General features: G+C 37.9%; 1 protein-coding gene across 3 annotated transcripts in view; it reads right to left on the reverse strand.

Annotated features, from left to right (window-relative positions):
- ZC3H13 (zinc finger CCCH-type containing 13) overlaps window positions 1–15340 on the reverse strand; it is a 91339-nt gene that overhangs the window by 19482 nt on the left and 56517 nt on the right. For all 3 annotated transcript variants that reach the window (XM_082675494.1, XM_082675492.1, XM_082675493.1), the window contains exons 10-13: window positions 14189–14653; window positions 9915–10106; window positions 4938–5481; window positions 247–350 (exon numbers count right to left, since the gene is read on the reverse strand). In XM_082675494.1, the coding sequence (XP_082531620.1) occupies window positions 247–350; window positions 4938–5481; window positions 9915–10106; window positions 14189–14653 (1305 nt within the window). The remainder of the gene's footprint in view (window positions 1–246; window positions 351–4937; window positions 5482–9914; window positions 10107–14188; window positions 14654–15340) is intronic.

Raw genomic sequence — 15340 nt, forward strand, 5'->3', positions numbered from 1 at the left:
TTAAAAATAACAACTTCAGTAAAAATAAAACTATGGCTTTACTACAACTAGTAGGAAATGACAGTGCCATTATGGTAGAATGACTATTTCTAACACATACTTTAGTCACAATGGGAGATATTCAAAGGCAGTAGAGCAAGAAAACATTTTAAATCTCAATTCATCATTTCGTATTGATGTGAAAGAATGGTCTCGTGGTTACAAATGAATATGACTATAGAAATGTGGAAAACAGATCCTGCTTACTTTTATCATCTCCACTGTTGTAGGTGTCACTGTCAGGAGAATGTTCTCGCCGGCGCTTAGGTGACTGACGAGGGCTAGGACTCCCTTCATTTCTATAGCGCTTCCTAAATTGGACAAATGTAATTTATAAAATTCCAGGGGATGAAAAAGATTTCTTTACTACATTTTTACTATTATTTTTTGCTGTAACTAGAATGTATAATTGTAGGATTATAATACTATCAGAAGCTAGTGGGAAGCAGCTGCATAGCACAGGGAGATCAGCTCACTGCTTTGTGACCACCTAGAGGGCTGGGATAGGGAGGGTGGGAGGGAGGCGCAAGAGGGAGGGGATATGGGGATACATGTATACATATAGCTGATTCACTTTGTGGTACAGCAGAAACTAACACAACATTGTAAAGCAATTATACTCCAATAAAGATGTTAAAAAAAAGAAGAGGGCTTCCCTGGTGGCGCAGTGGTTGAGAGTCCGACTGCTGATGCAGGGGACATGGGTTCGAGCCCCGGTCCGGGAAGATCCCACATGCCACAGAGCGGCTAGGCCCGTGAGCCATGGCCGCTGGGCCTGCGCGTCCAGAGCCTGTGCTCCGCAACGGGAGAGGCCGCAGCAGTGAGAGGCCCGCGTACCGCAAAAAAGAAAAAAAAAAAAAAGAGTGACAGAGTATGGCAAGAAAGAAACAGAAAAAAAATAGAATGAGAAAATGGTAGTGATGGAAATTCTATGGTAATTTTCTATTATATAAATGAATGAATATCCAATAATCAATAAATTATGAATTTTAGGTCTCAAAAAATAGTGTATTCCTGCTTCATCCAGAACTTTAAATGTCCCGTCACAATTAGCAATCTAAGTAAAGATAACACTCAAATGAACTTATTCACAAAACGGGAGTTTGTAGAAAGCAAACTTATGGTTACCAGGGGATAAGGGTGGGGAGGGATAAACTGGGAGACTGGGATTGAGATATACACACTACTATATATAAAATAGACAACTAAGAAGAATCCGCTGTACAGCACAGGGAACTCTACTCAGTACTCTGTAATGACCTATATGGGTAAAGAATCTTAAAAAAAAAAAGAGTGGATGTATGTATATGTATAACCAACTCACTTTGCTGTACACCTGAAACTAACAGAACATTGTAAATCAACTATACTCTAATAAAAACTAAAAATAAATAAAGGTTAACACTGGCAAAAAATAAAGAGAACACAATTAAAACCAAAAAAAACAAACCCAATACTCTCAGAGCTATCTATATCATACAAAGGGCATTCGGCATGTTTGATAAAATTCTTCATTTGTTAAGACTTACAACTGTGGACTTCAAATACATGGCACCACCTCTTATCTTTTTCATGTAGATGTAGAATAACTCACTGAAATTCACCAGATTTAACTACTACGAAGTGGTAACATATAGCAGAGCAATCAATGTACCCTCTACTGAAAATTATTCATTAGTTTTACCTTTTTATGGTATAGAAATACCTTATGTTGGGAAGTCAAACGAGAAAATCTAGTATTGGCTTTGGAGTCAAAAAAGACTTGAGTTCAACTTCTAGTCATGTTACTTATTATGCAACCTTAGGTAAATTCCTTGAGGTCATTCTTAGCTTTCTCATCTGAAAATAGCTGAAAAAATGGGGGTCCATCTCATAAAATTGCAATGAGGAATAAGTTCGTTATGTCATAAACCCAGTGCCAGTCATGTTGTGGGTACACTGTAAAAATCGGTTTCTTCTCATCTCTTAGAACTATATCATCTGCTTGGTGACAAATTAATAAAATAATTCATATGTTCACTATATTTCTTGTTCTTCAGTTAAACTTCAAATGACTAGTGATTTATATCTCTGGATACTTAAGTTATTCTAGTGTTTTCCTATATTTTTGTTAAATTTTGACCACTCTTTTTTTTTTTAAGCCAGCAATGTTTGTAAATACTATGGCTAAAAGTTGAGAAACACTGCAGCACATGAGCACATTTTCTCCTTGACAGCTCACTCATATAGATGAGTAACCAGGTGGAAAAGGAGACCCCAGATGTAGTATGACAACTCACAGGCCCAAGCTTGTGCAATTCCTTATCAAAAGCTCCTGCCATCGTTAGGCAGTCTCTGTCCCCATTCTTTGGATCTGGGCTGGCCCAGTGACTTACTATGACAGGAAGATGTGGTGAAAATGACAGTTTAAGTTTGGACATTTACGACTCAAGAGGCCTTGCAGCTTCTGCTTTTGCCTTCTTGGTATGTTTCTACTATCATATGCAAAAGTAGAGTTTAGACTACTGGAGGATGAGAGGTCATATGGAAGAGAAAATAAGATGCCCTAAGCAACAGCCAGCACCAACTGCCAGAAATGTGAGTGAGGCCACGTGGGTCACTCAGACTCAGCTGAACTGCCAGAATGACTGGAGAAGCATGAGTGATCCCAAGTGAGACCAGGAGAAGAGCCACTCTGCTGAGCCGAGACAAAATTGCTAACCCACAGAATCATGACCAAATACATGGTGGTTGTTTTAAACTTCTAACTTCTCATGTGGTTTGATACACAGCAAGAGGTTAATTGATAACATAAGAAAATATAAAACATGCAAAAAAACGAAATTTAATTTCAAGGAAGTATCTACAGAAACAAAATTAGAGTAAAATAAATACTACGGCAATTCAACAAACCTTCCTCATAACCATGGTTAAAAACGAAAGTGCTGGATAAATTCAGCTACTGAGATGACAATATAATTGATGAAAACATCAAGATGTTAACCTCATATAACTAGTTATTTTATAGAGCTGTTGACTCCTAAATTTCTGGGGCCCTTGTCAATGCTTGGAATGTCTAGCCACGAAAAACTAGAAGAAATTTTGGCTACTGTAAGCTGAGATCAGAAGCATGTAAAATATAATCAAAGCATAGGATTAAATAATAATAAATAAATAGCAAAGATTTCAGAATTTTAATCTTAGAAGATAGAGAGTTAAAGAGGTCAGAGGAGAGAAGAGAAATAATAATGTACTGTGTGCCTGCATGTGTGAAACGTATTATCAATTTTATGTTAATGTGAGATTTTTTTTTTAATGTGGCGAGAGGGAAGCGAGAGAGTGAACTACAGAAAACCTTGGCTGCAGACTGAAGGGAAGGCAAGACCTAATGGAAGAAGCCTCCATTTCTGTGCTACGTTGTTTGTTTATAACCAAAATCCATAAGAGCAATGATGAAAAAAGCCTAAAGCAGAGAGTGTATTCACCATGAGGCAAATAAGGTAGAGGTAGAGGCAAAGAAATTGAGGATATATAAATTATTTCCAGTTTGTCTTAACAAACTTAAATATACCCTCTATTCTAGTTGGTATTTGGGGAAAAAAAACAATTTTGATACGTTTGTTTTTATGTCTATAAAACCTCAAAATTGACCAGAATCCAGATTTCTCATGGCTATAGTGATTGGCTTAGCTCTCTTATCTAACTCCTCTACTGATGAGAGCCCCAGCACAGAGAGGGCTACTGAGCTGATAGGTATAACCCTGGGGTCATCCTAGCCATCATTTCGGTAAAAGCCTTCTGAGTCTAAAACTAATACAGAAAAAGAACAGTGGAGATACACCACTCTATGTTTGTTTGAGAATCTGGATATAGTCACATCAAAACAAAAACTAACCCTGGACTTCCCAGATACCAGAGCAAATAAATTCTTACTGATATTAAAATAAAAGAAAAACAAAGAGAGAGAGAAAAGAAAGAAGAGAGAAGATGCCCTCAGATATATAAGATAATAAGAACACATCTTTTTATTCCAATAATCTACTATAACTCCACAACCCAAGAGAGGATACCTCTCTATCTCTCATCTCCTTCTAGCCATGCAGTGGTTCCAGAATTTCCTCTGTTCTAAGACACTGTAAATGCTTCTGCAGCCTGGGGGTAGTGACTCTAGACTTATACGTACACAGAACTCATAAAGGATTATCAGGAATAGCACAAGCATTATGTCTTGGTGACAAGCCAACTCCATTAACTACTTATAAAGTGGATATGATGGGACATAAACCCACTGATGCTACCACTTTCAGGTTGGATTCCTGTTAAAAACAAGTCTGTAGCAGTCAAATAAACCAATGTACCATCAAAAATGGCTGTAATTGGGCTTCTCTGGTGGCACAGTGGTTAAGAGTCTGCCCGCCAATGCAGGGGACACGGGTTCGAGCCCTGGTCCGGGAAGATTCCACATGCCGCGGAGCAAATAAGCCCGTGCACCACAACTACTGAAGCCCACGCACCTAGAGCCCATGAGCCGCAACAAGAGAAGCCACTGCAATGAGAAGCCCGCACACCACAACTAAGAGTAGCCCCCACGCACCACAACTAGAGAAAACCCGCGCACAGCAACAAAGACCCAAGCCAGCCAAAAATAAATAACTTAATTTTTTTTAAATGGCTGTAATCAAACAGTAAACAAGAATTATTAACTATATCTCTTGGATACAGAAATAGTAGAATGAGAAAACTTTTTTCCTAGACAATTCAAAAGATGTTGAACACCAAATACATATAATAAAACTAAAATACAGGAAAATGTGGAGAGGAAAAAGAATTAAGAGGATATTAGGGGCCCCCGAGAAGCATTAAATGGAACTTTCTGAATTCCTCACTGACACGTAAAAAACTGGTTCACAATCACTTACTTTGATTTTCTCTCCTCGTGCCCATCTCTTGGATTCCTGTCTTCTCGGATATCTTCCCGCTTTTCTCTGCGGTCCTCTCGTCCTTTGTCTTTGTCTTCCCACTCCCTCTGGCGTTCTCGCTCTTTCTCCCTTTCTCTCGCTCTTTCTCGCTCTCGCTCTCTCTCCCTCTCCCGCTCTCTCTCCCGCTCCCTTTCTTCTCTCTCCCGCTCCCGCTCTTTTTCCCTGTCTCGCTCCCTCTCTCTTTCCCTCTCTCTATCGTGGTCCCGATCTCTCTCTCTTTCCCGGTCTCTCTCTTTCTCCCTCTCTCTCTCCCTCTCCCGTTCCCTAGCGCGCTCTCTTTCTAGTTCTCTTTCTTTCTCTCTCTCCCGATCCCTCTCCCGTTCCCTCTCTCTCTCCCGCTCCCGCTCTCTTTCCCGATCTCTTTCCCTGGGCCTTTCGTCTCTTCTATCATCCGTTCTGTCTACTCTTCGTTCCTCTCTTCTTTCATCACGCTCAATCTCGTCATTCCTTCCCTGATGTCGAATTGGTGAGCTTGGTCTTTGATCTACAATGAAAACCAAGTTTTGTCAGTGATTAATTTCACAGATGACAGTATGGCAAATCTTACATTTTATCTGTGTATAGGGTCACACCGGCAACAAATATAAATCAGGTACTGTATTTACTTTTAATTTAATCATCCAAATAATCACCACTAGATGTTTAAAAACATTTCTTTTTCTTAAAGGTAATTTTTATTTGCCCTCTAACTACCATGTTTTCTGCTCCCCATAACCCCCCTCCCGCCTCCCACTGATCCACCTTGGATCCTTCTCTGCATGCTCCCTACCCTACCTCCAGCCCACTGCTCCAACCCCACTTTCTGCCATCTCTACCCTTCACCTCTGATCTTCTCTGTCCCCCCAGCAGGACCTGAGAACACTGGTGGCAAAGGATAGGGGCAGCAGGAGGTGAAGAAGATAAGAGCTGAAGGAAAAAAAAAATTTCCCTCGTAAGTCACACCTCTAATTTCAGGCCGAAATATATACACATCAAAGTGCAGCTATTATGTGAGGAAAATATAGTAGAACAAAACATCTGTCAATATTTGTTGCTGCAACATCAATTTATCATAAACTAGAATATTAAGGGTACTGATGCTTAGCAATCTTGAAATAATCAAATGTAAAAAGTGTTTCATATTAGTGATATATATTTATAATTAATAACTACTAATCGACTAAAAATTTTATTTAATCATATAACTGATTACTCAGATGAAGAGCTGTTTTCTTAAAATGTTAAATGATAACCCCATCACATTTATATATATATATATTTTTTAATACATGAATCATATAAACACAAACTGAATGCATGCTACCCAGTATGCCCAGTTGAGCAAGAAATTAGTCTGGGATCAAAAGATGTCTAAGAAAATGGCATGAACTCTTCCACACAGATAGCCATTTTTGAAAGTAGGTCACTGTGCTATGATCTAGGCTACTGCGATATCTCTATTTTCACACTACACAGTACTGTTTACTAGTTAGTCATAAAAGGCATACTACAATATGGCCAACAGGTTTGTAAGTGCAATCTCTGACATCAACTTATTAAGCAGAATAATTTTAGGATATTTTTAGTGAAGGGTTCAATCTAATAATTTGAATTTCCTTTCTTATCACAGATGAAAAATTTAAGAATTATCCATATTTATTAGATCAAGATATGAAAATTCACAGAATTTTAAAGCTAAAACAAAACAAAGCTAAACCTTGTCCAGCCCCTTTACCCCTTTTCTTCTTAGAATTTATGGTCAGAAGTTGATTTGTCAAAGTCACAGAGATGGTAGATACTTGGAACATCCGGACTAGAAGTCAATTTTCTTAAATTCTTTTTTACTTTTGCTGAAACCAGTTTAAATTTAAAATGGTTCTATTGTACTGCACTCTAGATTCCTGGAAGGGTGTACACTCATGTCTTAGACTGTCTAAATTCTTCGTTTGGGGATCATACTAATGTCACAATGATTAGAAAACAACCTCAAACAAATTCAATACTGCAACTTACAGCAATTCATACTTGAAATTCCTGATTATAGCAATGTTAGGGAACAGACTCCTTTACTCAGGCAAGCTTTTTTTGACAAATAAAAAGTCTATTTTCCCAACCACAATGACAAGGTTACTTACTTCAGAGAAAATGGAAAGGAACACCACTTTAACACATCTCAACCATCTTCCCTATCTTTCCCCAAAAATGTGTTCTTCAAAAGCATACTTCTCTTCAAGTATTTCCTTATTTTAATGAATGATACCCAATCATGAAAGCTGGAAACCTCTGACTTTTCCAAGTACCATGATATTCGAGTACCATCAATTTCACTCTCAAAATATTTCTTTATTCTATTTCCTCTCTCAATCCCTACAATTAATAGTTAACTTAGACTTGGATCAGCTCTTCTTAGATGCCCATGTTATCAATGGTCTAACTGGTTGGTATCCTTGTCTTCCGTCTTTTGCCAGACTCCTTAATACCTTTTTTCTTTTTCTGAGGAAAACTCTATATTTTTTTCCAGCTGCTAAACAAACAAACAAAAAAACTGCTTAAAAGCACTTATCTCCTAGGCAATGAAAAAGGCAAATAAATCCAAAATTTTTAGCCTGACTTACTAGGCCATTTACAACGTGGTCTATAGTCTCTCACCACACACCCCCCCATCCTTCTTCCTAGCTTCTTTCCTTCCCTACCGATTACAGCACACCTCTACTCCAACCTCATAACTCTTTACTACACCAAAGTATATGTTTCTTTTAGTCCTGTGTGTCTGCACATGCTGCACCCTCTCCCTGCAGTGTTTCTTCCATGATTCCTTCTAGCCAACTCCTATTTATCTTTCAGGCCCTAATTCAGATGTCTCTTCTTTAGGAAGCTTTTATAGACTGCCTCAGTATTCTGTCTGCATCTTTGTCTTCTCACAGAACTTTATATAGTAGTAGTATTTATCATATTTAACTGTCTATTCGTACCCTAATTAGGCTGTGAAGAACTAACGGGAAGATTTAAATTCCTGAGCACAGAACAAGGTCCTGAACACATCTCTACCTTCAACCTTTATCTATCTCCCTTGCTCACCACATTCTAGTCACAATGATCTTATTTCAAACTCTAGGACATACTAAGCTATTTCCTGTCTCGGAATCGGCACACATTCTTTCCTCTGCATGGAATGTTTTTACCCTCCAATACCTGCAATGCTAGCTTCTTCCCTTGCATTTATGCCTCTGCATAAATGTCATCGCAAATTTTTCATAAGCACACTATCTGAATAAAGTAGGTCCCTCTCATCCTTTATTTCTATCTGGATCCCTTGTATGTTTCCTTGACAGCACCCAACAATCACTTTTCTTTTTTCAGGGGGGATATCGTCCCCTTTATAAAGTTCTATAAGCACAAGTGTTGTACTCCAAAAACCTAGCAAAGTGCATGGGTACTCAATAAACATTTGTAGAATATATCATTATCAAAAATATATTTCTCTTTCAATCATACAACTGATATTTATTGAAGTAGTTACAGTAAAATAAAATAAAAAGGGAATAAGACTTATAGTCAGAAGACCTGAGTTCGACTTTTAGCTTTAGAACTTATTTCTCTAACACTGGAAAAATTACTACCCTTCTCTTAGCCCAAATCTCCTAAAATATGAAACATAGATTCTCTTATCATACATAAACTCATGGATACTGAAAGATAAAGGATTTAAAATATACATTCTCTGACTTAATATTATAAAGAATATTTGATTTAATTCAGCCCACTGTGAAGCATCAATACTCAATTCCCTACTCCATCAAGTCTTGTACTATATTAACCTCAGCATTACAGCAAACCTTACTTTAGTAAGCAGGCAAGGTTAGTAAGACCTTCATAAGGTCATAAATGTTTAAAGGCCCTAATCTGTACAGAATAAAAGCTTGTTAAAGAAAGTACTCATAACCCTTCTTAAATGCCTTCTAGTATCTTGCTTCAAAACTGATTTAAGGGACTTCCCTGGTGGCACAGTGGTTAAGAATTCGCATGCCAATGCAGGAGACATGGGTTCAATCCCTGGTCTGGGAAGATCCCACATGCCACGGAACAACTAAGCCCGTGCGCCACAATTACTGAGCCTGCGCTCTGGAGCCCGCGAGCCACAACAACTGAGCCCACGTGCCACAACTACTGAAGCCCATGTGCCTAGAGCCCATGCTCCGCAACAAGAGAAGCCACCGCAATAAGAAGCCACCGCACTGCAATGAAGAGTAGTCCCCGCTCGCCACAACTAGAGAAAGCCTGCGCGTAGCAATGAAGACCCAACGTAGCCAAAAATAAATAAATTTATTTTAAAAAAAACTGATTTAAGAGATCATCTAGTAGTAACAGAACACTTTTAGCTTAAAATATACAAGAATTTAAATTTAAACCAAGTATTACATATTCTCAGGAAGGAACATGAATAAAACATTTCTCTAAACAACCCCCAGCACTATCTTTATCAGTTTTTTCTTGTTTCTCCCTGGCAGTCCTTACAAGACTGTGTATCACAGCTAGTGAGTGAGTGGCCAGGATACTCAGATGAGAAACTTTACCTCCTGAATCAGAAATACCTGAAACGTCACCCAAGCATCTATATTCTTTAAAACGTTGTGAGCTGTTTGGTTAAGGTAAGAGACATACAGCAAGGCACCTTAACTCTTGCAGTATGCAAGTACCTACTAATTCAGCACCTGCTCTGTTACCAAGTAGGTACTGGTAGCTAGCTATTTACATAATCTCTCCTAAACTAAGTAAAAATGGAAGATTATATGAATAAGTATAATAATTTAAAATGTGTCAACAAGCAAAAGTCTTAAAAGATATTTTATGTTAAAAAGTAAACTGATAATGGTTGGAAAAAAAACAATTCTCCCAATCAATGTCGGTCACTATTTAATAATATTTCATTTAACAAACCTCTCTCTCTGTTGTCACGACGGTCTCTCTCTCCATGTCTTCTCTCAAAGGAAGAATCTCTTGCTTGATCTCTGTTGTCTCTTTCAGGATATCTGTCTCTTTCAGGATAGCTACTTCGAGTTTCCCAGCTGTCATGATAGTTGCTAGTACTACTGTGACTATCAATTTGAGAACCTCTTGTGCCTCGACTTCCTAAACAAAGGATATTCACACAAATATTTAACAAGTACACTTTATTCAACAAGTTGGCAGTCACAATCTTTCCTCCCCAAAACATATAAAGATATGTGGGGTTTTTCTGGTTTTGGTGGGTTTTTTTATATTTCAAAGTGTGGTATTCATTGTCAAAAAGGATATTAAATGTTGGATCAGAACACCCAAGGTGTCTAATGACTGACTTGGGTAAGCTAAGTACCAGTTTTCCCTACCTATGAAAAAGGACATATAATGGAATCATAAAGCAAAGAGACTCATTTCAATTAAGCCAAATAACAATGAAACAAAAACTAAAATCTATTAATTCATATCTAAATCACAGAAATATCATAAAAATAATTCAGGATATGGATATATTGCATTGACTACAGTTTATAGTGAAAACATTCCAATACAGAACCAAGGTACTTTGTTGACAGTAGGTGGTACCTGAAATTTTTCATTAAAAAATTGGGAAATGAATGTTCACAGTAGTTATAGCCCCAAACTGCAAAGTACCCAAATGTCTTTCAGTGGGTGAAGGCTGAACAAACTGTGGTACATCCGGATCATGGAATATTACAACAAGGAGCAAACTGTTGATACACACAACAACTTGGATGAACCTCAAGGAAACTGTGCTGAGTGAAAAAGCCAATCTCAACAGCACACAGACAGCAGGATTCCATTTATGTAACATCTGTGAAATAACAATTATAAAATGATGGACATGTTAGTGGTTGCCAGCGGTCAAGGATAGGGGAGGGGATTTGAGTGTGGCTATAAAGAGGTAACACAGGGAGTCTTGTGATGATACAGCTGAGTATCTTGATTGTGGCGATGGTAATACAAGGATACACACACACTGTGGAAAATAGTATGGAGGTTCCTCAAAAAATTACAGAACTACTATATGATCCAGCAATTCCACTTCTGGGTATAGAGACAGAGGAACTGAAATCAGGATCTGAAAGAGATATCTTTACTCCCATGTTCACTGCAGCATTATTTACAATAGCCAAGACATGGAAGCAACCTAAATGCCCAATGACAGATGAATGGGAAAAAAATGTGGTTAAAAAAAAAGTGGTAGGGCTTCCCTGATGGCGCAGTGGTTGAGAGTCCACCTGCCAATGCAGGGGACATGGGTTCGAGCCCTGGTCTCGGAAGATCCCACATGCTGCAGAGCAACTAAGCCCATGCGCCATAACTACTGAACCTGCGCTCTAAAGCCCGCGCGCCTAGAGCCCGTGCTCCACAACAAGGGAAGCCACCACAAGGAGAAGCCTGCGCACCGCAACAGAGTAGCCCCTGCTCGCTGCAACTAGAGAAAAGCCCACATGCAGCAACAAAGACGCAACGCAGCCAAAAATAAATTTATATATATAAAAAAAGATAACTAATTATTTATACATAAATTGTTCCAAAGAAGAGAAAAAAAGAAGCAACACTTCCAACACATTTTATATGGCTACTATAACTCTGATCACCAAACCAAACAAAGACAATATAAAAAGCAAGAGCTATGCAGTGGTATGGTGGAACTGGTTAACACTGGCTCCGAAGAGCCAACTGTGTGCACCTCTTCCCATGTCCACACTGAGTGACGTTAGTAGCTCAAAATCTGCTATGGCAGGAGTAATTTATACCATGGAAATTGGCATTAGCTACAAGCCAGGGCGTTTTGCCTGATGAGTAAGTTGTTAAATGTTTACCATCATACCACTGATTATATGCCAATCTCAATTAAAAACAAAGATACTTAATTCAAAATTAAATTTTAACACACCTATTTTAGAACTTTTTTAAAAAATGAAATGTGTATTTATCTTAGAAATGCAAGAATAGTTCTAAATTTTAAAAAATACATTAACATAAGTAACAAGGTAAAAGAGACTGACTATATGATCTCAAGATACAGAAAAACAGTCACGATAGAAGCTGTCAGCTAAGTTTGGAAATTAGGAGACATCCTTAACACAATAAAATGCATCTGCTAAAAATTTACAAACACCATGCTTAATGGTGAAATGCCAGCAATAATCCTTTAAAATCTGAAACAAAGCAAAGAAGCCCATTATATCACTTGTAGTAAACAGTTCATTGAAACAGCAGCTCAGCAGGTTACTTGACAGCAAATAAATAATACTCAGAAAGGAAGAGCCAAATCTGTCTGTTCCCATACATAAATGTTTAAGAGAATCTAATTAGATCTACTAAGAAAATACAGCAACATCACAATGTAAGATTAGTATAAAAATATTAATTACCATTTCCGTACACCAGCAATAAGCATAAAAAAAAATGTTTTAAAATATATTATTTGGTGTACCTGTACACAGTTATTCACTTAAAACAGTATTCAAAAACAAAAAAAAGATTAGAACACCTAATACATAGGATTTATTAACTTTATGGTATATCCTACAACATACACTATGCACTCTTTCAAAAGGAGGTGGCTATTTACCAAGTTGACTGATATAGAACCATCTGCAAGATTTTTTTTTTTAATAAGTCTATTTATTTATTTATTTTTGGCTGTGTTGGGTCTCTGTTGCTGCACACAGGCTTTCTCTAGTTGCGGCGAGTGGGGGCTACACTTCGTTGTGGTGCGTGGGCTTCTCACTGCAGTGGCTTCTCTTGTTGCAGAGCACGGGCTCTAGGTGTGCGGGCTTCAGTAGTTGTGGCACACGGGCTCAGCAGCTGTGGCTCGCGGGTTCCAGAATGCAGGCTCAGTAGTTGTGGTGCACAGGCTTAGTTGCTCCATGGCATGTGGGATCTTCCTGGACCAGGGCTCACACCTGTGTCCTCTGCATTGGCAGGCTGATTCTTAACCACTGTGCCACCAGGGAAGTCCCCAAGATATTTTTTAAGTGAAAACAGCAGGGTATAGAGTATATAGTTGTGTGTTTTTTTTAAATAAAAAAAATTTTTTTAATTATACTTGGAAAACCAGAGGAGAAAATGAATAGACATATACATCTGCTTGTGTAGAATATTTTTCAGATGGATACATACAAAATTGGCGAAAGAAGAAACCAGGTCAGGGATAGAAGGGAGGCTTTCACTATACATCCTTTTGCAGCTTTGAAATTCTGAACCATGTGAATGCATTATTAAAAAGAGAATTTTTTTAAGTACCATTTACAATGGCAACAAAAATAGAGGGTACACAGGAACAAAACATGTACAAGACCTTAACAGAAAAAGTTACAAATCAATAAATTTAATGTACGTGAAATAAAAATCCAACAGTTTTTCATGAAATTAAAAAAAAAAAAGACAACTCATTTTTTAAATGTATATGAAAAAGCAAAGGGCCAAGAAAAGCCAAGACAACTATGGAGGAGAAGGTGAGGGGCCTTCATCTTAATGTGAAACTGTAATACTGACCAGGATAAACCAACAGGCCTATGGAAAGAATAAGAGTGGTCAGAATTCTGCAGCAGTGTTTTGGGGAAGGGGAGCGAAGTGGGCGGAGGAAGAGAGAGGTCAAAGCTAACTCAGTTAAGGCAGTTCGGAGACAGTCAAAAACATATAGGTAGGTAGTTATTGATGACAATGATGATGGCAAACGCTTTTTAGAGGAAGATGAGAAAAATGGCTCAAGATGCAGATATGTGATGTTCTGAGGTGGCTTTGAAGCAAGCACAAGTACTGATGAATACACAAGTCAGTCATTTCTGACACCACCAATTTTGAAAGCCCACCATTTAATCCCATTTTAATGATCATTTTATCTATATACCTGTTTATTAGAAATTATTTCTTTTTGATGCTACTTTTTTGCCTGATAGCAATTTTCTTAGTGTTCCACATTAAACAAGATGGTAGGCATGACTGGACATAATTCAAACAGGAGGTCTAAGTCAGGCCCCATCTATCTTCTGCTACTGTGGCTAATAATTCCTATTCAGAACTTATAGGGAAAATCACAAACTCAATTAATTGAAAATTACTTTGACAAAGTGATAATGAACGTCAGAAATAATATCTTTAGAAAACAAATCTTAGGAGGTTAATAATTTCTCTATGAACATACAACATACAGTTCACTGACAAGTCAAAAACCTTACCCTTTTCAGGTAACTCTGGACCTCTTCCCCTACTTCTGCCCATCCGATCATTCCTAATTTCACTTCGAGACTCATTTCTGGACTCATTTCTTATTTCAGTGCGAGAACTTTCTTCTCTCAAATGGTTTCTGCCATAACTTCGGGATTCTTCCTGATATGCATCCTCCTTTCGATGAGCATCTCGACTTTCACGGTCCCTGTAGTCGTGGGCATCACGAGTAGACCGAGAATCTCTGGGATCACGGCTCTCTTTGTTATCTCTGCTGTAGTCTCGCATCTCCCTGGAGTCCCGAATGTCTCTGGAGTCTCTTAGTTCCCTTCGGTCTCTAGTATCTCTGGCATCTCTCCGATCCCGACCATCTCGAGGTTCTCTGTCATCTCTGTGGTCTCTAGAAGAGCTCTGATCCTGTTCATACTCTCGTTCTTCTCTTGTGTCCTTTTCTCTATCCCTTTTTCCTCTAGTCTCTGTAACGCAATTTTGGAAATACACTGTAATTCCTTTCACAAAATTTTAGGAAACCAGACGATGTATTTAATACAGAGCTTTAAAATTTTTAATACAATGGTATAATTTCTACTCTTAACAAAAAATAAAAGGAGAAAACATGGGCAAATGAGAAAAATAAAACTATCTGTAAACTAAAATTCCAAAGGTAATTTTATTAACATCTGGATTATTTGTCTTGATTGGATAAACTTTGAACACGATCTTCTCACATCAACGTACCCATACTTATAAATCTTAAACAATTGAAACAAGTTAAGTTGATCTATCAATGATGGCCTACTTTTTAGAAATCACTTTTAGATCCAGAGGCACAAGTGATTTTAATCATCTCTACCAAGTATTAGGCCAGACTAGAGCACACATGACTACCTCCAATGTACTTAAGCACTTGAGAGTAGCCTACTATTAGTATGCTGGCTGGTAAACACATACTGTTATTCTCTCTCTCTCTCTCCCCCCCCCCTTATTTATTTATTTTTTGAGCTATTTAATGAAATCACACTCCTGTCTCTAAAGATTTTTCTACTTAAGGCATTTTCTAACATTTCATAGAAAAATTTAAAAAATAATTTCAGTTTTAAAAAAGCTGGAATGAACCTCAATAGTTACTTAACCCAACCTTGTTATTGTATAAATGAAGGAAC

This window comes from Grampus griseus, assembly GCF_964374135.1.
Source record: "Grampus griseus genome assembly, chromosome: 18".
In the NCBI taxonomy this organism is placed as follows: domain Eukaryota; kingdom Metazoa; phylum Chordata; class Mammalia; order Artiodactyla; family Delphinidae; genus Grampus; species Grampus griseus.